The sequence below is a fragment of the Mustela putorius genome, unplaced genomic scaffold, assembly GCF_011764305.1.
Source record: "Mustela putorius furo isolate JIRA1106 unplaced genomic scaffold, ASM1176430v1.1 tig00003845_pilon_pilon_pilon, whole genome shotgun sequence".
Taxonomy (NCBI): Eukaryota; Metazoa; Chordata; class Mammalia; order Carnivora; family Mustelidae; genus Mustela; species Mustela putorius.
Window position 1 is genome coordinate 60,076,200 of NW_025421998.1, and position 26,952 is coordinate 60,103,151.

At 41.8% G+C, this 26,952-nt stretch overlaps 1 protein-coding gene and 1 pseudogene across 2 annotated transcripts in view; both read left to right on the plus strand.

The window, feature by feature from the left end:
* The window catches only part of CHN2 (chimerin 2), a 295,981-nt gene that overhangs the window by 148,318 nt on the left and 120,711 nt on the right, over positions 1 to 26,952 (plus strand). For both annotated transcript variants that reach the window (XM_045062830.1, XM_004762561.3), the window contains exons 2-3: positions 408 to 446; positions 9,883 to 9,938. In XM_045062830.1, the coding sequence (XP_044918765.1) occupies positions 408 to 446; positions 9,883 to 9,938 (95 nt within the window). The remainder of the gene's footprint in view (positions 1 to 407; positions 447 to 9,882; positions 9,939 to 26,952) is intronic.
* On the plus strand, positions 14,749 to 14,881 carry LOC123387147 (annotated as a pseudogene).

The following is a 26,952-nucleotide window of genomic DNA, read 5'->3' on the forward strand; positions in this document are numbered from 1 at the left end:
TTGCCCTCAAGTCTTAATAAATGGGCTAAAGGTCTGATGGGAAACTGTGAGATAAATTATATGTTTATTATGCCAAGTTAAGTAAATACCATTTGAAAGGATTACTGGAGGGTACAATCAAGTTAATTGCTTTAAAAATCTTTTTTGATTTACTGGGCTCTATGAAAATGGTTAAGCAATTGATTTCTGTCACGGTAAGTGATCTGAAGAGAGTGGTGTTGGGTCTGCGAGGGTTGCCATGCGTATTTCCTCCCTCCTGGCTGGAACTGTCCCATAAATGAGCAGAGAGGGCCCCCTGGGACCAGAACGCAAGTACTGCTGACAGACTGTTGTTCCTCCAAAGAACACACATGTTGACAGTTTGACGTTCATGCTGACAGACTGATTTCTTTTCTTTTTTATTCTAGATGCTGAAGAATACCAGCCTCCAATATGGAAATCATACTGTGAGTATTTGAAATGAGACTCTCCTCAGAGGTCTTCTGTCGGCCTGCCTTTTGAACAACTCTTGCCGTTGATTTAATGCACTCAAGCAATCCTACATCAAGGCACTGCAAACCCAAATCTTTCTTTTTTGACTAAGAAGAGATTTGAGACAGAGCGGACCACACAGCCTTTTCCCCTGGCCGGGACCCCCAAGAGCAGGCTGCCTGTGACCCACTTCAGGAATGCTTAGAAAATAAGAGACATTCTGACTCCTCGCCTCTTGGTTTGCAGTTGGTCTTTTCTTTTTTGCAGAGCTGGTCAGCAAGGGTGAATGTGTGACCTCCAGTGAATTACATTCTTAGCTGATCATCCTATAGCTGTAATATCATATGCATTGGCCACAGAAAATATTAATAGATAGCAAAGACTAACATATGGTCATTACGGGTGGCACCTTAGATACAGATCCTAACTGGTCATCAGTCAGCAATTCAGCTCACTTCATGAAGGCAGGCAGTTGTCATCACGTCACGCTCATTTTCTCTTTCCTTACTATCATTTGCCTAAGTCATTCTCTAAGAGCAAGAGAGGGAAGGAGTGGGGTAGGTGGGAAACCCGCTGTGCTGACAGCCAGGGGACACGTGTTCTTGTTCAGGCTCTGGGTCTGGACAGCAATCATAAGAGTAATTAGTACCATCGTTATCGATGTTACCATTGTTTCTCCCACCCGTGAGACCTGCCCCGTGCCAGCCGCTGTGCCAGCTGTGTGTCTGAGCTCTCAAATTCTCACCGCAGCCCTAAGCGACGGTGGCCACATACAAGGAAACCACAGCTCAGGGAGGTTCAGTAACTTGACATATGGTCTGCATCTCTGAGTGCATTGGACTGGCATGCAGAGTGGAACCCAGAAGCAAGCCTGACCCACAGCCTGCAAGTTTTCAAGACGTTTTTCCTTCCACTTAAATTTTTTAAAAGATTTATTTATTTATTTGAGAGAGAGAGAGAGAGAGCATGCACACCAGTGCAAATGGGGGGAGGGGGCGGTAGAGGGACAGAATCCCCAGGTGGACTTCCAATGGAGCATAGAGCCCTACATGGGGCTCAGTCCCAGGAACTGTGAGGTCATGACCTGAGCTGAAACCAAGAGTTGAATGCTTAACCGACTGAGCCACCCATTTGGCCCTCCACTTAAAATTGTATACATAAATATATATATTCACACAGACACGCATATATACCTATACTCGCTCATGTACATATGTGTTACAAAAGCAATACAAAGCTTCATACAAGAGAAACATTACAAAATACACAAAGCTGAGAGTGAAATGTTTCAGGGTTGACCAGCCAGCCCCCATCCTGGATTCCGCATCTCTGTCCTGCTTACCCAGGGCTGACCTCTGTCAGTTTTGGAAGGCATAGCCTTCCAAGTGTTCAAAAGACACATGCGTTATACGAAGGTATTTTTGCAGTTGTGCCCTTTTGAAAAAAAAAAAGGGTTTATGCAGTACTTGGTGTCCTTCAACTTGCTTATTTCACTTCACAAATACTTTGCTTTTATCTTCCCACGTCAGCATATATAGAAGAACCTCATTCTTATTACATGAGTCTGTTCTTCCATCTGTGAAATAAAGGGGTTGTGCTGGGTCTCTGAGGGCCCTTCCAATCTAATGTTCTGCATTCTGATCTTCCATTTTAAAAGGCAGCGCTAATGACTTAGTAATTGGATGTTTTTGTTTGTTTGTTTCCTAATGGAGTGTGAAGAGCTCTGACAGTAAATCAACAAAATATCCATAGTGAGAGGCTTGGGTGTTCTATGACTCACTGTGCTTTGCACACCACTTTGCACACAGCCTTGCGTACATTAAATAGCCAATAAATATTTGTTGAGTGAGTGCCACTGCAGAGAGCTCTACTGAAGCAAAAAGATGGCATTGGCTCAGATTCATTTTGCCTTTCGCTAAGAGGCCTTGGGCCACCCAATATATCTCTTAAAAGGGCTTCTGTGTCCTGAGGAAGGTAGGAAACAAATGGCTAATTACATGTTTACAATGTCAATTTCACGCTTGTGTATTGGTTTTAAGTTTGATTTGGGGGTCTCACCAAGTTGTGTGTGTGCGCGCGTGTGTTTAATTTGCTCTAAAATCATAAAACTTCAGACACAGAAGGGATAGTTAATGCTATTTAATACAAACTGATTAGCATTTATGAAATTACTCTTTATTACATCTGACTAAGTGTCATCCTGACTGTATTTGAGGACCTCTGGTGATGCCTAATTCCAAAACTGAAGGGAGTATGCCACCAGATGTTCCATTCATGGCATCAAAACCACATTGCCTAAAGGCATTCAGAGCATCTGAGAAAGAACTCTCTTTTGGCTGTCCTGCACCACTAAATTATTTGAGTTTCAGTGCTGGGCCACCTAAAAATTCACCTGACCATATTATTCCCAAGATCATGCTACTCTCTTATTCCCAAGATGGTCATCCTTTCATTTGGTCTTTAGAGAAGTATTAGGAGTAAAAAATGACTAACTTGTGATCCATACTTTCCTCCAGTTTATAGTTTTGTAAGGGAGACAGATATAAACCAGTTAATTTAAAATTCAAATGGCTTTTTAGTAATAATATAGCATTCATCCACCTCCTGGGATTAGAGAAGTCTTTATAGAAGAGGTTTAAATTTGTATAGGGTCTTGGAGGATTAATATGAGAAGGAATCTTAGGGTCTTGCCAAGCTTCATGAGATACTTTTTAAAATCCAAATATACTAAAACTAGGATTTTCCTGAACTGAACATCCAAAAAATTTCAGAGTATGAAATTTGCTTTATTTGAAATAACTGGTTGTTAAATCCATTTTGAACCTCAGGACTCAGCAAGCTCTTGTCTTTGAAATGTTCACAAGCCATCCTTTGAAAGACAATTTTAGATATTGATGTCAAGCTCATTAACATATCATTTATGGAAGCCACATTTTTCCATCACATGCTTTTTTTTTTTTTCAAACTTTAGTGATTATTTGGTACTTTGAAATCTCTCATATATTTGCTGGAGGCAGTACATTTTTACCATATTATAGGACTTGATTCTGAGAATTATGATTTTGAATTTTTATAGAAGGGTCTAGGTATGTCTTATCTTTTATTGCCTGTTATTGGACATAACTTTGACTTATTTGATATCAGATTCTAGTTGTGAGGCATGAATCCCAATTATGATTATTCCTAAAAGAAAATTAGTCTGCTTGATGATAATCTACTTTAAATAGTGGTTTTCTCAGGTTTAATGTTAATTACAATGCTCTTGATTACCAGTATCGACAGTTTACTTTCCTGATCGTTTAAGCAAAGTGTTAGAACTGAGTCTCAGGGCTGACTGATCTTATCCCTTGCTAATTCCAACATTGTGGTCCAAGGGTTGTGATATGATGCCGCCCTCAACCAATCAGGATCCAACCCTATATAAGATATGGAACTGGAAAATTTTGAGAACTGTTGGAATGGGGAAGATGGAAATGGACATTGGGGAGGCAACTACAAATGTCTGGCTTAGAAATGTAGAGGAAAGGATGCCTGGGTGGCTCAGCTGATTGGACGACTGCCTTCGGCTTAGGTCATGATCCCTGAGTCCTGGATTGAGTCTCGTGTCGGGTTCCCGGCTTCACAGGGAGTCTGCTTCTCCCTCTGACCTTCTCCTCACTCATGCTCTCTCTCAAATAAATAAATAAAATCTTAAAAACATATATAGAGGAATAGGAACCTTAAAATCAGCTCTCTTCCTATTTTATTTAAGGTAGACTGTTCATTCATTCATTCACCACTCATTCAGCAAATACATACTAAGTTTTTGCCAGGCCAAACACTGTGTTTAGAGTCGTGAGGCCAAAGAGATGGATAAGTCCGGGTTTTGACTCCGAGCGCCACGACGGCACATGAGGTTCTTCAACTCCCTGAATTCTCTGCTCCCCTCCCTTTCTTAGAGCCGAATTCTGTCACTCACTGGGCTGTTTCCAAAAGAATAATCTTGCCCCCAAATATCATATATCTGCAGCTAGTACTTAATATTCAAGACTAAACCCCCAAACATTGATGAAGTCACCGAAAAAGTTTTGGTTTCAATATTGTAAAAGAAAAGCTATCTTCAAGTTCACTTAAATAAATAAATAAATAAATAAAGCCATATTCGAAACTTTAAACCAGAATTGTATGAACTGTATGCCCTAAGCAGAGAAGTTCACAAGTCAGCCACCCTCGGTATACTCTGCAAGCTTTTCTTTTCTAAGAGGCCAAGTGCCAATTAAACAGAGATGCTGGGGCCCTTCCAGGAGACCTTCCCAGACAGTAGGTCAAGCAGTCACAACTTGTGCCTGTTTTTCTAGAAAGGAGTTCAGAACCTCAAAACCCTTCTCCACTGACCCCCTGAATCAGAATCATTGGGGGGAATATTTATAATAACAAATCCTTAGCCCCACCCCCCAAGATTTCTGAATCAGAAAAATGGGGGGGGGGATCTCCAATTTATCACATGCTATAGGTGTTTCTTCCGCACACTTACACCTGAAACCCACCATCTTGAGGCTACATGGCCTCACACTTCGGTTTTTCACAGTGCCATTAGACAAGAGGAGACTCAGTCCCCGTTAAGACTGGACACTCTGTTAGTGAGAAGGTGGGAGGTGGGGTTCAGGGGAGAAGACCTCCAAAACACTTACTAATTCTCACTCACACCCAAGAGCTTTTCCCATGAAGACTGGAAAGACATGGGCGGTGAACTGGGGGTACTGGCTCAGTGTCACAGTCCAATGGCTGGCTTGGGCTCTAGGGTGTGCATGCCCCTCTTTAGAAAGAAGTGGCTGAAGAGGCCATTCCTGAAGGGTCTTTCAGGAACTGTGGGTGTGGACTGAGCTCCCGCATCACCCAGGCAACGAGCTTTCACTTGGCATCCACAGGAAGAGGGGCTGATTATTGTCAGAGGAGAGTGCACCCAGTTTTCTTCTTGAAAACAAAATAAAACCTTCTTTCCATGAGCTCTGGGCTTCTCAGTGTGCTTCAGGTTGCTTGGGGAGCAAGAGCTCCTCTACCTCCACATTCCCCAGTGACCATACCCTCTGCCCAACAGCTCATTCCAGTGCTAAGAATTAATCGTGTGCTCTAGAGCAACCAGGGCTGGGGAGTGCCTGGAACACATTTGGAACATTGCTACAGCAGCAAATTCCATCCTATCACCTCTTAGCCCACAGAACCCCCCAAGAAGTGACATAGAATATTGCATTTTGCTTGTGAAATATGTTTGTTGAACAAAAACAACAACAAAAACTCAAGAAGTGACACTTTCGGATTATGTGACATGTTCCAGTTTGTATTAAATGTGCCTCAGAGGGTTGTTTTTTTTTTTTTTTTTCCCGTGGACAGTGGTTTTGTTATAGCTAACCTGGAAAAGGAGGGACTGAGACTCTCACTCGAAGCTAAGATAGGATTTAGGGCCCATTTTTTTATATGGCTACCATTGCCGTTGGTTGCTGTCTCATTATCTTTATGGAGACACATAATCCAGATGGTCAACAGCTTCTGTGCCTAGTTGCCAAATGCTGTTGCTTAGAGCTGCAGCAAACAGATCGGTTCCTGAGACCTGCTCACTGAGAAATGGCAGTCAGTCAATGATGTGTGCTGCCCACGGACAAGGAAGGAGACCTGGCGTCTCTGGCTCGAGAGGCTTCGAGGGACCCCCTCAAAGTTGCCCCGGATCAGACTGTTTCTGAGGCTAGCGAATGATGGCGTTGCTCTTTACTAAACCTGAGAGAGTCCTCAGAGGATGCAGCAATGGACTTTAGCCTGTCCAGAATGTTCCTTCACCTGGATCCTCTTCGATTGTTTATGGCTTCTCCATCTCTCATGGTTTCAAGATCCTTCCCTCCATTCATCTTTCATTGAGCCCTGTCCTCTCCTCCACAACCAACTCACCTTCTTATCCACGTTGCCACCAGTGTTGTCTTAACATCTCCTTGATGTACAACTAAAATACTGTTCTCTCCTGGTTCCCTGCCTCCAAGGTTCCTCCCTTGATCCTTCCTTCAGCGAGGCAAAGCACAATGGCCCCACTTCTGGCTGCTGAGCATTAGAATCTCCATAGAGCTTTATAAAAAAAAAAAAATATTGGAGGGCTTTTCATCAGACTGTCCGAGTGAACACTGCCAGCGAGCAGCCCAGTCCCACACAGGACCTCTCAGCTGCCTGAGTGGGAACTCTGGCAAGTCATTTAGGGAACTACTGGAAGGCTGAAAAATATACACCTTGGAATCTGGGAAATCAGGCTTTCAACCTCGATTTCATCATGTTATTTGTATGACCTTGAGCTTCTTCAAAGCTTGGCATCTCCACTACTTTTATTAGTCAAGGCAGAATAATAGTTACCCTGGAAGTTTGTCAGAAAGATTAAATGAGAAGATGTAGATAAGGTGTTTGGCACATAGTAGGTGTCCACAAAATGGCAGCTTCTGTTATTCTGAATAGTCTTATCCTTATTATTATTCTGAAACAGACCAGATCGTGTCATCTCCCTGCTCAAAAAATGTCACTGCCTCCTCCCTGCAGACAGAAGATCATCCATGCTCCTTGGGCATGAGCTGCAGGATTTAGCTTTCTGTGACCTCGTCCTACATCTGCCCATCTTGATGGAACAACCATGCTGGACCCTTACTGATCAATAAACATACCATCCTCTTTCCCTGTTGGGGCTCTGTCTTCACCTGGAACTGCCTTCTCCTCTCTATGTGCAGAAAACCCTCTAATGCTTCAAGAAGAGATCTGTGCTTCTCCCCTTGGGAAGCTATCTGGCCACCTGAATAAAAAGAACCACTTTCTCCTCTCCCCTTCATTAAAACATTTGGTCCATCCTGGTTTTGTTTCTCTACACAAGTCTCTCTCATTGGGTCAGAATGTCCTTGAAGACATGGTTTTTGACCCATGAGTCATTGGATATGGTCCATTTGTTCACCAGATACGGAATCAAGCATCTACCCTGTGCCAAGCACTGTTCTAGGTGCTGAAAGTGCCACAGTGGATCGAACAAAGCCCCTGTCCTCAAAAAGCTTACACTTTGGCCAAGGGAGATGAACACAAAATAAACAAAATATGTTGATAGTGATGAGTACTGTGAAGAAACATAAGACAGTGTCAGGGAAGCCCTGAATAAAGGAAGAGAGGGAGCCACATGGCTCTCTTGGGAAAGAGCAATCCAAGTGGAGGCAATAGCAAGGGCAAAGGCCCTGAGGCACAGAAAAATAAGGAGGGCTCTGGACTCAAAAGGATGCGTGGATGCCTCAGAGCAGATATTTAACTTTCCTGTACTTGTTTCCTCATCTAAAAAATAAGAATGATAATAACACAACATTCTTTTTCCTGCATTCTCCTGAAGATTCAATAAAATATTATTCCTGGCACACAACAGGCACTCGATACACTAGTTCTCTTCTCTTCCCCCTTTCTCTCTATTCATCATAAAAGCCTCCACATAATGCTGACTGTGGTAACTGGTGTGTAGCAGATGTTCAAATATTTGCTGATATGAATTGCAAAGGCACACTTAGCAACAAATGCTTCTGTCTTATAATACGTGTACTTCCTTTGTCACCTCCAAGGGAGGCATTAAAAATGACGTCCAGCCTACCCCCACATATAACTGTTGCTTCACGAGGCATTGGTGATGGGAAGAGAAGAGGGGGGGCAGGATTCTCTGGATGTGGGTTCTGTAATTCACCTTGTCTGGAACACTCTGCAATTTTAGGAGCTGTTTTTTTTTTGGGTCTCATGACAGTCCTTAATAGCAACACTAAGGAAAAGCAGTTAATAGGTGTTGGGACTGATTCAAGAGGTTGAAAAGGTTCCATGCAGCCTCTCTCCTGATTTAAGGAGAGCATGGGCACTATTGGGATGGTTGGTGGGACACCCACAATTGTTTCTCTTTCTTTGGCCAATTCTTCCTCGTGTTTCCTCTTTGACAAGAAGCCTTCTCTGTCTCTACCTGCCATACGTGGGTACAATTATTCTAAAGTGGCACAGGCATCGTCATTAGTGTGGGCAACCCAACTTAGAAATGTGGCACATTAAAACATCTACAAGAGGATTAGATGGTTTCTCCTCTGTGTGGAAGCTGGGCAGTTTACACTTAATTAGGTAAGAAAATAACCATGTTGAGCTAAGGCATTGAGAAGCTATACTTACGAAATACATCCCATCATTTCCAGCCCTGTTTCTACATGACCATATGTATTTCACTTCATTATTTTTTATTTTTAGACCTAAAATGAATCAGAAATTTTTGCTTATGTTACTATCTTTACTAGAAATATTTTATATGATTGAATTTTAACTTTTCACAGATTTATGCCATCTTAAGTGAATTCTTCTTTCTTCAAGATGGTAAAGATAACATCAGCTTGGTTTTCAAAGAGGTAGAACTCACAGGTACCAGCATAGGTTGGCTTACCTCTAAGAGAAATAACCAGACTAGCTGAGCAGTAGAAAATCACTCGTTGGAGTCCCAAAAAGCACACATAATAGGCCAATAAATTTTATTTTTATATACAATTACCTCCATGTCCAGGCCTGAAAGTCTGTCTTTAAAGCAGGTTAAAAGGGGCTCCTGGGTGGCTCAGTTGGTTGGGCATTCCTGGGATCAAGCCCTGCATTGGGCTCCCTGCTCAGTGGGAAGCCTGCTTATCCCTCTCTCTCTGCTGCTACCCCTGCTTGTGCGCTCCCTCTCTCTGTCTCTCTCTTTCTCTGTGTCAAACAAATAAAACCTTTAAAAAAAATTTTTTTTTAAAAGCAGGATATAAGAGAGTTAAGATATTAAGGGGCCCAAGAAAGAGGAATGCCAGTGGGTGGGATCCAGTCACAGAGATGAGAATGCATGGTGATAGGCACCAAAAAATGGAACTCATGAAAAGAGCAAGGGCTTGGGGTTTCCCTCACTCACACAATCAGCGGTGTCTTGGTACATAACTGTAACATTTCAGAAAATGGCACCCCTCTGCTAACACCAGTCTTTCCTGATTTATCAGGAGACATGAGCATTTCAATTCAGGAATCCTCTTTAATGGTCTTACTGCTTTGGTCCTGGCAGGTAGAATTCCAAAATAGTCCAAAGAATTTTAATCCTACCTTCCAAGAAAGCCATAAAATGAACAATGCCAGTAACAATTATGAAACTAAATTGGCCTTGTAAAAGAATAAAAAAATCAATTTTGCCAGTTTACATGCATGGTAACTAATTTCCATATAAATGAGCTGACTTTATTCAGTCTAAAGCTGTGCCTGTATCCTCTTTGTTTTTTTTTATTTGGAATTTTTGCTGTTCTTCAGAGGCACTTAGGTGGGACTATTTGAAGACATCTTGGTATGTATGGTAGTTTTCTAATCATAATTATCTTTTTCTTTCTTTCTTTCTTTTGGCAGTATATCAGTTACAGCAAGAGGCCCCTCGTCCCAAGAGGATCATTTGTGCTGGGGAGGTCAGTACTCAGCTATTTCTGACACACCTTGTTAAATATGATGAATTTTCAGTGCTGTGTTGGTATCGGAGGGCTTTTGGGTTTCCTGGGAGTTGGTTTGCATTAACGTTTGTTCGTGTGTCACCAGATTTAATGCTTGAATCATCTATACTTTGAAATGACTTTTAAAAATATTCACCAACTCACTTCAAATCAGAGGTCTCATGTTTTTAAACATTGCAGAGGCAATTAAGCCTCCTTCTCTAACACCCCCCACCCCCCGCACACACACACGTATTTTGGTTGTTTTCCTTGTTTCTGCTGTTTTGATTCTGTCATCATTTTTTTCTTATGGAATGCTTCCAACAGAGAGAACACAGAATAATAAATATCTGGGTACTCTCAACACTTATATTTAACACACCTTTATGCCCTTTCACATTTACTTGACATTAAAAAAAAATTCCTATGAGAAAAGTGACTGTTTATTAATTCTTGGAGATGAACTTAAAAATATATTGACTCATAAAAATGCTTACCAGCCCAGAGAACTTTCCCCAGTAGTCCCTCATTAATCAGTTCTCTTATCATCTGGGATGCTGGCAAGATTGAAAGACAGGACTAAGGCTCTATTTTCTATTTTTATGCCCATCAGTTTCTGTAATAGTCAAACTAACATCCTTCAAACAAAGGTTCTTGGGTCCTTGCTTATTTTTTATATTTTGACTTAGATTAAATATAGAGTAGCAGATGCCTTTTAAAGTGTCACATCTGCTTTACCAGGAGGAAAAGGCTCCAACTGCAACCCTCTTGAGATTCAGCCTTGAACATCAGTACTTTCTGGCTACCAGACTTGATGGGAATCTGGTTTTGAACCTGCCTCCTCAAAGATACACACATGCCCACACCCAGAGACAACTTATCACTGTGTAATAAATGTTTCTATAGAAAAGTTTACTTCTGTTGAAAGTCACTGAAATTCATCAAGTAATCTGAATATTGACACAGAGTAGACATTCCTATCCCAAAAATATTGCTTGAGAAAAGAAACCATCTGATCCCTAAGGAAAAATCCAGGATGAGGTCCACTCCTTATCTGGTAGTTTTATCTTGTTCTGCCACCAACCCTGATGACTTTTGTCCTTTGGTTATTCAGTAATATCTAAATAAGGAAAGAATAGGATAAAGACAAAATGTTTAATAAGATGTTTGGAATAGAGTAAGGGGATATGTAAGAAATAAATTGTTAAAAATTATTTTAGGGGCGCCTGGGTGGTTCAGTGGGTTAAGCCTCTGCCTTCAGTTAAGGTCATAATCTCGGGGTCCTGGGATAGAGCCCTGCATCTGGATCTCTGCTCAGCAGGGAGCCTGCTCCCCCACCACCCTTGCCGATTTGTGATCTCTTTCTGTCAAATAAATAAATAAAATCTTTTTAAAAAATTCTTTCAATCCTGGGGCATCTGTATAGCTCAGTCAGTTAAGCATCCAACTCTGTTTCAGCTCAGGTCATGATCTCAGGGTTGTGAGACTGAGCCCTGCATGGTGGTCCACACTCAGTATGGAGTCCACTTGAGAGTCTCTCCCTCTGCCTGCCCCCCCACCCCCACTGCCCTGTACACGCTCATGCTCTCACTCCCTTAAGTAAATCTTTAAACAAAAAATTCTTTTAATACTATTTTACATCTAGTATTTCTCCAAGAGAAAAAATAAAGCCCATGCAGGAAGTTAAGGGAATTCAAATGTCTCTGGGAAAAGAATGTTTGTAAAACTAGAACATCACTAAGGACTTTTCCTAGGGCCATTAATAAAAAGTTTCCAGGCAAAGTTGGGTACCAGAATTTAAAACGTAGGTGGACAGTAAATAGCCATTTGTTCATTTATTCAACAAGTATATATGGAAAGCCTACTGTGTTCTGACTTTGGTCTAGGTGTTAGGAATACAGCAAAGAACGAGGCAATTGATACTTTTGAGTGTAAACTCAAAAGAGAACAAAATCGTGATGTATGTAATTAAAGATAGAGCTACTATTTTAGCTCTGTGTGTGCACACCTGTGCGCGTGTCTGTACATGTAAGAGAGAGGGTGCACTTCTTTACTTCTCAAAATCTTTGGCACCATGTCGCTTGTCCTCTAAGCCAGGCGGAATGTTGGCAGTGGAGATGTAGGTTGGCTTCACAGAAGCTCTTCATAGGGTTCAGCTGAAACTCCTCAGACATCCAGGGGGATCTGAAGGGACCACAAATCTCTTTACTGTTGCCCTTGCATCAGAAGGCAATGCCACAGACATCTTAGCAAAGCAGAGCCACGTGCCACAAGCCATCCCCATCTAGTAGAACTAAAGAATATAGTGCATGTGTAGCTTTGTCTCCCTCTTATCTGTCTTTGTAACCAACTTTTCGCCTTTGTTGGTCTGATTCATGAGTAGGGATCCGGTTGATGGTGGACTCATACGTTACTGGCCTCTAGAAATTCCACATCCCATTTCTACTAGGAAACCTCGCACAATACTGATATTCACCAGCTCCATTTCCTCTGCAGGCGGCATGGGGCCCAGCCAGCCAGGCAGGTGTCAGGCGATAAAGGGTCTCATGTGTTGGCGGAACAGGTGCCCTTTAGATGGGTGCCAGCAGGAGCAGGTTCAGCTCCCTTCATCTTCCAGTGCCGTGTTAACTGGGAGGAATTCCTGCCTGCGTGGCTTGGCCTCCTTCAAGGGAAGGCACAGCCTCCTCTTGGATGCCTCGAAACCGCTGCTTCTGCTACAGGCCTTGTTTGAGCAGATGTCTCTGCCTTGTACCATACCTGCCTGCTCGGGGGGTGTGCCTAATGAAGTTAGGAAGCCCTCAGTTGGCATATGTGGCCAGAGAGACTGAAGCTCTATCAACGCATTACATAATGCCGTACGAGCTATTTCTTTTGAACCACGAGTAAATGCTTTTTTTGGTGTTTGTTGTCTTACCCCTTAGCCAGCTTTTAAGTGTCCACGCTTTCCTTCTATCCACATCCCCGGTACCCTCCTTCTTAGTCTGCAGCCTCTCTGCCCCCAGCCGTCCTGTCGCCAGCCAGCCTGCATAGCTGTGTCACTCACATACCCCATCTCTTTTGTTTCTCTGATGACTGATAACCTCCCAGGCTAGGGGCCCCTCTCAGGTTAGGGTCTTCCCACTGAATGTGATAAGGACCCACAGGAGGACACCAGGTGAGTGCTGTTACAGAGATATGGAACACTGTTGCTCAAAGGGAAGGACACAGGCCAGCATGGCTTGAACGTTGGCTAGCTATCAACAGATACCAACCACCTAATAGACTTTGCTGGGGAATTAGGTGGCTTGAGGGGACAGCCTGATTCAGCAGGCAAAATTCAATGAGCTTTGTCAACCCAGGCAGGGGAGCCCAGCTACAGGGTCAGCTGGACCAGTTCTGAACTCGCGCTCTCCCACTTTCTAACTTACCTATCTTAAAGCCAAGCACTCACTTTCTCAGGGAGGTGAAGGTCTCCTCTACTCCAAGGGCCGGTATCTACTTGACAGAGTGCTGTAAATGACATATATGTGTCAAGTGTGTAGAAGAGTGCTTGGCACATAATAGGTACTCAGAGTTCATGATTCAAGGCAGATTCAGAAACCTGTGAAGGGGAGGCCCTGAGATGCTCATCAGGATGGACTCAGAACAATGATGGTGTTCTCTGAATGCGAGAGCCAAAAAGGATCAACAACAAAGCAAGATGCCTGGGTCAGGAATTAAATCTCCAGGAGAAAAGATGTTGAGGATGAGGAACAGAGGGTACAAGCAGTTGAACAACAGCCCTGGTGCCAATCAAGCCAGGCATGGTCAGTTCGTGAAATAACAGTTCATTGCTTTCTTGAGATTCATCTCTGTAAATTAATATTTATCGAGCAGCCACAGCACCTGGCGCTCTGCTAGCATTTCCTGAGCACTCCTTGCCAAGAAATTCAAAACATCTTCCAGTAGCAAAATTCTCTCTTGCCCGTCTGACAATTCTCAGTCAGTCATTTCGTAAGCAATTCATTAATTACCGAATCTGTGCCTGGGTAGTCTGGCAGGACCTGTGACTGTTGACCCCCAAATGTGTACCTCTAGCTAAACCCTCTCCCTGGACCCGACATCTTGCTCCATCTGCCTACTTGACCTCTTCAAGTGAACATCCCACACCACCTGTAACCTAACATTCAAAATAGAACTGGACCCCCCACTCCATTAATTGGTACCTAACTTCAGGGACCTGGACCCCTCCCTTCCTGCCCTCACCCTTTTCTCTAGTGATTGTCAGATTTACCTCCAACTGTGTCTTGCACTTGCACTTGCCTACTTCCTCCTTCTCCACGACAGCCATGTGGTTTGGGTTCTGCTCATTTCTTGCTTGGATTGTTGCTGGTCAACTGCCTCCTGCCTCATCTCCCCATTTCCACCACTGGCACTCTCCCTGCAGCCCACATCCGCGCACGTGCGCATGCACACAACACACACACACACACACACACCATTCACCAAACAGGAGCCAACATTATTAAATATAAATCTAACAGCTTCAACAGCTTCCTGTCACTCTTAGAATAAAAGCAAAACTTGCTCTGCCAGTGAGCCATGATGGGGGCTCCTTTGTCTGTCACTTCCCTGTCTGTATCATTCTTCTCAGAGCACAGCCCCACCAGCCTCTGCTCCCATTCATCAAACAAACCACAGCGTTGCTCTTGTAGAATCTTCAGATCTGCTCTTTCCCTGGAATTCTCCAGTGTTTTCTGCATGTCCAGGTTTCAGACCAAAGGACACCTAATAACAAAGCCTTCCCCGAACCCCATAAAAATTAGCATCTCCACGGTGAGCAGTGCTCTCTTCTGAGCGTGAAGCTGACTTGAGGGCTTCTTTCCACAACTGCCCATTGCCATCGAATGATTGCTTTTCTCCTCCTCTGGAGGAGTAAGAGGAGGAGGACACAGTCTGAATGGTAGAAAATAAACAAACAAACTGGGGCACCTGGGTGGCTCAGTGGGTTAAGCCTCTGCCTTCAGCTCAGGTCATGATCTCGGGATCCTGGGATCGAGCCCAACATCAGGCTCTCTGCTCAGCAGGGAGCCTGCTTCCCTCTCTCTGTCTGCCTGCCTCTCTGCCTACTTGTGATCTCTCTCTGTCAAATAAATAAATAAAATCTTAAAAAAAAATACAAACAAACAAACAAACAAGCAAATAAATAAATAATATCTTCCAACCATCAGCTCTTTGTCATGTCATCCTGTTTATTTTGTTTGTAGTACCTAATACACTACCTAATATAATTTCTCCCACATTTAGTTGTTTGCTTGTCACCTATACATCTCCCTCCAGGGGAATACAAGTTCCAGAAACTTCACCAGTCATAACTGCATGGCCTTCCCTAGCATTGAACCTAGTGCCAAGCAGCAGTGGGCAATCAGTAAATATATGGTAAAAATTATTTTTAAAAAATAGAGACTGCTAACATAAGGAACTTAGAATTCTCAAACTATTGCTAATAGCATATCAGATTTACCCAATGCTGTTATTAGGGTAGTGACTTAGACTTTTGGCAGTGGTTAAGGTTCTTACTTAAATACAGACTAATATTTTTTTTCCTGGAATATTCTAAATTTCTTTTGGCCTTTGCAAAAGGCCAGAATGTCGAGATTTACTTGCATGACTAATTTAAAGTCGAGTTCCACTAGAATTACCTAAAGAATACACAATAAGTAGAAATTCTTTTGTGACTAAATGATTTGGTGTCATTTGTCTTTTTTGAAATTGCTGGAGTGAATTTCGATATAAAAAGCAATTTCAAAAATGGGAAATAAAACTATATACAATTATTTCAAATTGTTCTCCCTTTTATGCAACTTCACTTCCTCTCTCTCACCATAGAACAATATATTTTGGAAAGTTTTGGTTTTTTGAAATGCGAAAGTGAATTGTAGAACTGAGGTTTCCAGCATTCACCAAAACCAGCTTTTTGTTCTTGATCGTCAGAAATTAAGCCAAGTATAGAGGACGGTGGCCTATCGTAAATTGCAGTAACACCTTATTTTGGCTTCTAGTGAATTGTATTCACTTTTTAAATATCACTTTAAATGCCCCATTTTCTCTCTCTCTTTTTTTTAAGGTATCCTTAAATATCTGTCCATTTCACTTTCTTCTTCCTTTACTTATAAAAACTATTCTTTTAAGCCTACAAAAAGATTTCACTTTATGATTACACTTTTAAAATTTTGATTCACCATCCCTAGGTTTCGCAGTCTTACAGTCTTGTAGCTTGAGGCATTTATCTTGTCTAGGCATATCTGGAAGATCTTAACAAACCACATTGATTAACCATGTCAGTCTCAACTAACTCAGTACATTTCAAATCAGATTTCAAGTGAACTCAGAGGGGATTTTCTACTATTCTTCAATCCCCCCTCCTTTTCTTATTTTATTCATTGATAATAAATGTTTTTAAACCTATGTACATTTGGGGGAACAAGAAAACTACTGATTCAAGACATTTGGACAAGGTATGTCTCTAAAGTAATGAGATTGATCTTGTAAGCCACAAACAAAAATCAATCCCATTACTTTTTAATTGGCTTTATGTGTAGTAATCAGGAGGCTATTTCTTCCTTGGTAAGAAATATTTCCGTTTTTTTATCCTAGAATTTCTCCACCGATCTCCTTCTCCCCTGCCCCTTCACACTGACACAACCTAGAATAAAGGGCTTTTTCCATCATATTTCTCTTAGGCTTTCAGCTCACTCTATAATGCAGTCAGGCTTTTTTCTCAATGTGATTTCATGTGAGCTTGACTTGCTTTGGTTGTAGGCCTACCATAGTCAAGGGGGAGAATCTTCTAATAAAACTCATGTTAGAAAAAAATTTTAGACAGGTGAATTTTAATTTTTTCCAAATACAGAACCAAGAGTTTTATGCTTCTTTAAACAAAAAAAAAATCTTATTGACAAGTACTGCCCAAATACTTAGCCCTCCAAAAAAGAAGTCACTCTCTTTAGAGTACTTTGAACTTCTTCTAATGTAATATAGACCCTGCAGGTTTGCCCTTATAAATATTTAGTTATTTCCAAGTGATACCGTGAACAAAGGATAAGGGGTTCCTGAGGACAAGCTGTTACAGAATTCAGAGACTCAGGAGCTCCGAGCCAAGGGGACAGGTGGGCTGAACTGGAGAGAGCCACCAAAGAACAGTATATACGCTGAAGCATAAATTGAGGCAAAAGTGGAAGGTTTCTTCTTAAAACCGAGTAAGGAAAATGAATGGGGAGATTAAATAGTGATAATAAGTAAAATTTCTTGAGAAGCTGCCTTGATCCTTCTGGGTGATTTTTATTTCTGAAAATCAAACTCAAAAATGTGTATGCCTTTACAGAATTACTTGAGGTGAAATACTACATGTGTTGTTCGTTGCTTTAGGAAGAAAAGAACAACCAAGAGCATCAGGGATTACACCACATGTTCTCTTACACTTACCTAGCACAGTGCTAGGTAAACACTGTGACTTACCTGACCTGTGACAGCCATAACCCAAGATTCATCATTCCCCCGTGAAGGGGGGTGGGGTGGGGCGGTCCTGACTCTGGGGCACAGTGGTTATGAGGTGCTGGCTTTTGTGGGGCCAACCTTACACTTCCAAACAGGAAGCAAATGGCTCACTTCCGCAGCGTTTGCTATCGAGAGCAGCCTGCTGTTTGCCTGCTCTGCGACTCAGAGGTTAGGTCCAGCAAAATTTCAACGGTGGCCAGGCTTCTCTGGGAAGGGGAGCTAGGTACAAAGCTCTGGGTGCCCTAGTGAGGTTTTAAAGACATGTTTCACATTTACTCACCTGGTTAAACATTAAGTGAGATATAATGTTGATAAAGGTTAAACCACACTTCGCCCGGGTCAAGCCTCGTCTCCTCGGGTAGTACAGCCTGGCTAACCAAGCAGTGAGACCTTTGAAACAGATTTGTAGACTTGACTCTACTTCCCATCAGAAAAGTGTGGATGGTATCATTTCCAACCATGCCAGTTTTAATGGGACTACCCTAAAGGATACTGCCGAATTATTTGCTTATTGTCAGGCTTTTCATAGGAATGAGAATTAACACCCTTGGAGGGTTTGCTGTGCCCTGCGTTCTGGGCTGGAGTTTTACACATGTCATCCTTCATGGGAATTCCAAGAGGAGATGAGACAGTAGCACAAGAGGGGCGGAGTCTGAGTCAAACTCAGACCAAACCTCCGACTGGCCTTCTAACCCAGTGCTTCTCAGCTGTGGTCTCAGGGCTAGCAGCAACAGCATCATTTGGGAACTTGTCAGAAATGCAGATTCTGCATGCCTGGGTGGCTCAGTTGGTTGAGCGTCTGTCTTAAGCTCAGGTCATGATCCCAGAGTCCTGGGATGGAGTCCTGAGTCAGGCTCCTTGCTCAGCAGGGAGTCTGCTTCTCCCTCTTACCCTCCCACCTGCTTGTGATCTCTCTCTCTCTCTCAAATAAATAAATAAAATCTTTTTAAAAAAAGAAAAAGAAAAAGAAAGAAAGAAAGAAAGAGATGCAGATTCCCTCGCTTATCCCAGACCTTCTGAATTGCAAACTCAAAGAGGGGGCCCAGAAATCTCTGTTTTTAGCAAGTCCTGGAGTTCATCCTCATGCTCAGTCAGGTGTGAGGACCCTCTGTTTTCTATGTCCTACTCCCTTCCCTGTGCTCTAGGATGGAAGAATCAGGATGCTTTGTGCCCTGATGATGCTTCCTGTTTGCCTAGCACTGTGCTAGACTCTTTGCGGACTTCAAAGGAGATGCCAAGTCACCCCATAGCCTTCTTTTGTTGTCTAGATGTACTTCCTCCTGAATGTTATTTTCCACCCTTTAAAAATATTTTGCTTTTGCCTTTCTTTGCTATGTCTAGCTTTCCCATACCCAGGAATGTTGCAGAGGCCAAATATGAATCCATGTACGAGTATGGTCAGTGCTTAATTTAGCCTGGTTTCCTACACCCACCCACCCACCCACCCCCAGTTGGCTATATTTCTTAGTGTTGTGTTATGTTGTGTTGTGTTACAATTAAAAATAGTTAAATTCCATTCTAATATGATTCATAACTCATGTTTGTTCATATGCCATACATATTATTATGAGCTCTAGCTCTTTTTAGATGTTTACCTTATCTTGTGACTATGCACAAATCCTTGATAGTTTACTCTTCCTTTTAATGGACATTTGCATTAATGAACATACCAAATCCATTATCATTATGTCAGGAATACTTTGAATTATAGTTCTGTATACTAAGGCAATAGTCTCTTTCCTCAGTAGATTCTCTGTGTGCTTCATGATCATTTCTCAATTCAGGATTGTAGGTGGCTAGTTTTCTAATAAAGGTCAGTCCAGGGCTGGTACTCTCCGGGCCCGACCTCCTTGCTTTAATCTACTACTCCCCTCGTCTTCTCCAGGCTGACACTGAGCCATTGGTAATCCATCACCTTTGGCTGTGTCCTTTAACAAATCGCAGCGTCATTTGACATTAGCTCTAAGTACATAGCACCTCCCTGTCTTGTTGGACACAATAGCCAGCTTTACTTTAGTGATGGTATCTCTTTCTTCCTCCTTATTTACATAGCCAGTGTCATCTCCCCATTCACTTGGAAGGAAATTGAATAGCCTTGGCACAGCCAGACAAAGGCATATTGGTTGCCATCCAGCACCTTGTGTCCTTCTAGGTAATTACACATCGATTATTTGATGAATCGTTCTCCTATCTCCCTGGGTATTTCTACCAAGTCTGTAATTACACTTTTCTGGTTTGTCCCTTTGCTCTTGTGGTCCTCAGGGTTCCATGACATCTCAAAGACCATGCTTAACGATGCTTCCACAATACCTTTCATTTCAAGGATGCAGGTCAGATCCCTTAAGGTTTGAGTCGTAGTCTTTTGAACAGCATACTTCAACTGTTTTCTGCTTTAGTTCAGTTCGATCTTTAAGTTGGCACCAGTATCTCATAGCTTAAAAGTTAATGATTCTCTCTTTGCAGTACAGTAAGAGATAGAAGGACATAAATACAATGAGATGATTTGACCCACCATTAAACAAAAAGGCCTTGGAGGCATTGACAGGCTCTGAGTTTTGAGCTAACAACAAGATGTCCTGACACCGATTGTAAAGAACAGACTCTAACACTTGTTAGTGTAGTGGCGACATGGGCAAACTAGAGCCTGTTGATGATTTTGGTAAATCAAGTTTCACTGGAACTCAGCAGTGCTCATTCCTTTACATATGGTCTATGGCTGCTTTCATGTTCCCATGGCAAGCTGCGTACTTGAAACAGACGGTTTCAACTACTATGGTCCTTAAAGGCTAAAGTTTTGACTATTTAGGCCTTGCCAAAAAAAGTTTGCCAGGCCCTAGTCTTGCACTGTATATAGCTTGGAAGAGTGAGTTAATATATGTAAAACACTGAACAGTGCCTGGCATTTACATATGGAAAGCACTGGTCTTTAATTTCTACCATCTCCCAAGCACTATAGAGATGTTAGCAGAAGAGAGGGAATTTTAGGCCTGTTATTCAGGATGAATTTGATCCCCCAGTCATTTTAAGAAACATTTTGGCTTTCATGTCTAACACATGTGAAGTGACGGACAAGGCCAAGGCAGTAAGCAATAAGCAGGTAGGTTCTCTTTCACTAGCTTTCTTGTGGTCACTCTTCTCCCATCAAGGCATGGTAGCCTGTTAGAAAAGGTGGCCCACTCCATAAGCAGGAAATTAAAGAGGTAGGTTGAATCTGTTGGTCCAGGAATGCCTCCTGAACCTGTAAACAAACTTGCATTCTTTAAGTTCAAGAACAAAGCTGGTATTACCCACCTGTGAAGAGTCTATATGTTACTGAATTCTGATGAATGATTTGCATGCTGATGCATTTGGGGGAAAGAGGGCTATGTCTGCAGCTTACTAGGAAATACATCCCCTAAAAAAGTTGAATTAATGGGTAGAGAGAGGGATGAATAAATAAGTAGGTCATAAAGCATGTACAGCAGGTATTACAGAACCTAAGTAGTGTGTATGAGTGTTTGCTGTAAAAGGTTTCAGTTTTTCTGTATGAACATTGTCATAATAAAAGGTCAAGAAGCAAAAACAAAGATTGTTTGTGCAAGAAGAGCAATGGCTGGATGGGCCCTGGCCCAGGGAACAAAAACAATGTCTTGAGTGCACAGCCCTGAACAGCCCGAGTGTGTCTCATGGCAGGGCTGCTGGAAGCACCATAAAGCTAGCTCAAGGATTTGTAACAAGGACTAATTCACCAGAAAAAGAATTCAAAAGCAAGGATATTTATTAATAAGGCACTTTCACTCTTATTTATTACCATATGGGGAATTATTTTAGAGGGGGGGTGCCTCTTTCAGAAATGCTTAATTAGGCAGTTTTTTAAAATAATAGAGAACAGACTTCCAGATTTTATGGCATCATCACCATATAGAGGCATGAGTTTTGGACCTGAAATCAGTGAGTGTGTTTCCTAAATCTGCTGTTAGCCCTGGGTAGGACTGTGAGCAAGCTAATTTACCACTCTGAACTGCAGCTTTCTTGTCTATAAGAAGGAGGCCAAGATGCATATTCTTCTACCTTCCTGTAGGGAGAACAAATGTTAAAAGCATTCTGAAGGCCCCACTGATCCCATCAGACAATGAGTTCTCAGTCAGGGTGATATTAACCCCAAGGGTGAGGGGGGAACATCCGTTCTTAAGGGAGTACACTCTTCTACCGTGTAAGCACAGATCCACATATAGAACACAAACAGATATATAGTCTATCTGTAGTACTAAAATCCCATTTGGGAGAGATGATTAAGAAGGAATAAAATGTATAACAGCTCCAAAGAAAGATTATAATGCAAAAACGATTGAAGACATTTTGCTAGACAGTCTTTCATTTCTACCACCTCCTTATTTCTGTCCGCCTTTCAGGTGTATTAATTTTATTCATCAGTTGGAACACATGCATTTGAATACTTATACTGAATACTTACATTTAAATATATTTACTCTAGAAGGAGAGAGTGAGAAAAAAAAAAAAAAACCGAGGAGAAGAAAGAGAATGATGGGCATTCTTTGCCTTTTCCAAAGGACATATAGGACCACTTAATCCAAACACTATTTAGTTCTGAAAGGAGTTTACTAACAAGAATGAGGAATTAAATGAATATACTCACCCAGTCTTTTTTCCCCCTAGAAATTTAATAGAAGCATTAAGTTTTCCTTGATTTGATTCAATTCTATTGGGTACTTCAAGCTTTTTGAACCTAAGAGGTATTTGGAGAATTTAAAAAGAGTTCCAAGAAGAATAATGAAGACGAATTAAGCATTGGAAATAAGATCTATTTTAAAAAGTTAAAAGAACAAGAATTATTTAGTGGGAGGAAGAACAAGCAATTAGGTGACATGGAGATGGCTTTTAATAGTGGAAACCTTATCCTATAGAGAATAGTTTTAGGTTTTCATCTGCACCAAAGACAAAAGGAAGGGGGAAAATGTATTTTGAAGCAAAAAGAATACGAGGTGAGATGTTAACCTAAAATTTCTATCCATAATTAAGTCCTGAATTTTGATTCTCCTTTAATAGATTTTTTAAAAATACAGTGTTGGTCTGTAGGAAGTATCAGGACGATGGACAGATGGACCCATCATGTTTGATTCTCCTGCCCTGGTGGGAGGCCAGCCAGCCAGTCTGGCCAATATGGCTGACCTCCATGGGATTTGGCTTGACTGGGGGAAAGAGCCATTTTATGTGGAGCTGTGGCTTCAGGATGCCAGAGGATGAATACAAAGTCCTAGCCAACAGTGCTAGGGAAAAGTCAGAGCAGTATACCTAATTGGGTTGTCCACACAAGGATGGCTCAGGGTGGGTGGTAGGGGCCAACATAGAAAGCCAAGAAAGGAGTGCCAGGGAAGATGTAGCAAGGAGGACTGGGGCAAAATCAGCTGTTGGGAAGATGCTCTGGGCCAGCTAGAAAGATGAGTACCATCCATGGGTAGACTTCTGGGTGTTCTTGGAAGCCTACAGTGAGAAAATCCACATAGACTGGATCAAAATCCACGTAGACTGGGTCAAAATCAATATAGAAGTCTTCTTTTAGAGAGAATCGATATAGAAATCAATATAGAAGCTTCCAGGAAGGTATTCATCCTCTCCATGTTTTGGAACTGCTGCCCAAATTTGTGCTTCCCAATACTGATTGCGTGTCAGAATGCCCTGTGGAGCTCGGTAAACCTTACAGCCACCCCGGCTCCAGCCTTGGAGATTGGTATTTAATAGGAATATCACTTAGGATTCTGTTGTAAGCAATAGAAATCATTTCTGCCTTAATTTAGAGGGAAAAAAGGATAGGGTATGGGAGGAGTTGGAAGGATATGAATAAATTACCTTAATAGAGGGAGAGCTTAACAAAGGGCTTTGAGAAGGATGTGTGAAGCAGGACTTCTCTAGGGATCCAGGAAACAGGACTGATGCACTTCCAGGCAATAGATTGTGATGGCTGGAGGTCCAATCCCCAGGATAATATAGTCTGCTTTTCTATTCTGCTTTTCAATTCATCCTTTGGAAATGGCTGTAATAGATCTTACTTACTGGATAGTCATAAGGATTGAATGAGTTAATATATGTAAAGAAAGTGCTTACGATAATGTCTTGGCACAATAAAAGTTCTTAATAACTATTAGCAATTATAACTATTGTTGTACTGTTGCATGCATGAGAATCAACCCCAGCAGAGCTGTCTTGCAGTCAGTTACTTCCATTGAAGCAGAGCTCTGTGCAAGATACCCTGTTGGGTCCCAACGCAACAGAAAAAGACAGGAGCCTTTCCCTCAAAGAGCTCACTTCTAGAGGTCATAAAGACCAACAATCCCAATTCCACTAAGATTATGGCCCTCACTCGGGCCTTTAGCTCAAAGGGAGGATAGGAAACAATACCTAGGCTGGTTAGAGGCAGCCAGGAAAGACTTATCCAAGATGGCAGCATTTTACCTCTTATTTATTTATTTTACATTTGTTTATTTATCCACTTATTTATTTTTATTGAAGTAGAGTTAACATACTATGTTACATTAGTTTCAGATGTATAATACAGTGACTCAACAAGTTCATACACTATGCTATGCTCACCACGAATGTAGATACCATCTTTTACCATACAGCACTATTATAATACAATCGCCTGCATTCCCTGTGCTTTACCTTTATCCCCATGAGTTATCCTTCGTAACCAGAAGCCGGTATCTCCCACTCCCCTTCACCCACGTTATCCATCTCCCCACCTCTGGCAACCATCAGCTTGTTCTCTGTATTTGCGGATCAGTTTCTGTTTTTTGTTTATTCATTTTTTTCTTGTTTTATAGATTCCACACGTAAGTGAAATCCTGTAGTATTTGTCTTTCTCTGACTTATCTAACAAAGTACCCTCTAGGTTATTGTCGCAAATGGCAAGATCCCATTCTTTTTTATGACTAATACTCCACTGTGTGTCTATAATAGAGACATTGTGTGTGTGTGTGTGTGTGTGTGTGTGTGTGCGCGTGTGTGTGTATCACACAGGAAATAACAAGCATTGCCAAGGATATGGAGAAAAAGGAATCCTCATCCACTATTGGTGGGAATGCAACCTGGTGTAGTCACTGTGAAAAGCAGAATGGAGGTTCCTCAAAAAATTAAAATTAGAATTACCATACAATCCAGGAATTCCACTACTCGGTATTTACTCAAAGTAGGTAAAAACACTAATCTGAAAAGATACATGTACCCATGTATTTATTGCAGCATTATTTACAATAACCAAGATTGAAGCAGCCCAAGTGCCCATCGACTGATGAATGGATAAAAAAGATGTGGTGTATATACACAATGGAATGTTACTCAGCCATAGAAAGAATGAAATCTTACCATTTGCAACAATGTGGATGGATCTAGGAGGTGTAATGATAAGAGAAATAAGTCAGTCAGAGAGACAGATACTGTATGATTTCACTCATATGTGGAATTTAATAAACAAAACAAACAAGCAAATACTATTAAATATAGAAAACTGGTGGCTGCCAGAGGAGAGGTGGGTGGCAGATAGGCGAAAGAGAGGAAGGGGATCAAGAGTACATGTATTGTGATGAACCCTGAATGGTGTAGAGTTGCTGAATCATTATATTGTATACCTGTAACTCATATAACACTAAATGTTAATTATACTTGAAAAATAAATAAATAAATAAGACAGTTTCCCTCTTATTTTTAAGATCAGTGAGATTTTGCCAGGTTAAAGCATAGAAGGGTTGGAGAGCAAGTATTAGAATTCCAAGCAGAGGAAATATCCTGTCCAAAGAATGATCGGAATGTATGACCAAACAGGATGTGTTTCAGAAACCAGAAGAATCTCTGTGGCAGGAATGTGAAGAATTGGGGAAGAAGGATGTGGAGGGCAAGAGTGTGTGTGTTGCTCCAGGTCATAGTTTAAATACACAAGCTAGACCATGCTGGGGAAATCCTGTCTGCCATTCATTTATTCATTCAACAAACGAGCACGTGTTAGCTCTGTTCTAGACTCTGGGGATAATAGCAATAAGCAAAACATTAAAGTTTCTATCCTTGTGTAGTTTCCACTTAAAAGAGAAAGATTGGCAATAAACACGCAAGTAAAATACACAGTATCTCAGATGAAGACAAGTGTCATGGGAAAAATGATTAGAAAAGAGAAAAGGAGTATGCCAAGGTGAAGAGGTGCCACTTTTAAGCAGAGTGGTTTGGGATGGACTCACTGAGTTGTGTGGGTTTGACTGCTTGGCAATGGGGAGCCAGTGAAGAATTCTGAGCAGAGAACTTGATGAGATTTGCATTTTCTGACTTTAGTCTGAAAGACAGATTGGAGGTAGTAAAAGCATAGATAGAAAAACCTGTAAGAAGACTATTTCAATGGTTCGGGTGAATAGATAGCACAATGGACATGGAAAGAAAGAGACCATTTCAAGAGTAAGGAATTCCATACCATGGGCAGGATTTAGTGGTATAGTACACATGGGACTGGGAGAGAGGAAGGATTCTGGGATGTCAGTTTCAAGCTTGGGCACTAGGTAGATGGTTCTCTGGTGGTACCATTCAGAGGGATGAAGAGTAAAGGCAGTTGGCCCTGACATGTGATAAAAGATCTGCTCCTAACAGTCAAGCTTATGCAAGTCTCCAGAATGGGCACTTTTAGGAGTCTAACAGTTTGGGGGTTAACCTACTTATTTTTTTTTTTTAGCAGAATCAAGGTGAGTGCATCACCTCTGTTGTCCCCTGGACAATTCCCCTTCTTTTGGTGTAAAAAAAAAAAAAGACTGGACTTTGGCATCTATCGTATGGTGGTTTGGAGAGGAGATCCAGCCATATGGGCTTTTCTCTCCTCATCTGCAAAAAGGGACTATCAATTGTTGTGTGACTTGCCTTTTGGGACAACTGTAGCACACATACTAAAGCTCCTCCTCTGATCCTCCCAGGCCCTAAGTCAGTGTCAGTAGGTCTGAACCTGAACAAGGCCATAGCTGGGTACAAAGGGCTAATGTGCAAGGTGGGATATTTGAATGTGTGTGTCTGGTTGTTGTTGCCCTGCCGTTATTTTTCAAATCCAAACACAGCTACTTTGGGTAATTCACCCTCGTCTTTTATGATGAATATTTTGTATGGTTGCTTATATAATGAAACTTCAGGACACCACTGAGGCATTGGACAGCCAGCCATTCAGCTCCCTGGGGCAGAGTTCCTCTGTGACCGAGGGATCCATGTGTGGTGCGAGTTTTGTTTCCAACCCAGTGATCAGGGCAGAGTTTCAAAGGAACATGCTGTGAGGCATGAAACCCCATAGCAGTAAGGGATTTAAACATTAGTTCACATGTATGCGTAGCATGGATGGTTACTCCCAAGAAATAAATTTTTTTCTTAATGTTTTCTGTATTTCATGCTGTTTACAATATTTCCAAAGGGGAAGGGGAGTTTCCTTCTTTATCTTACTAAGATGTTGGTCCATTCAGTTTAG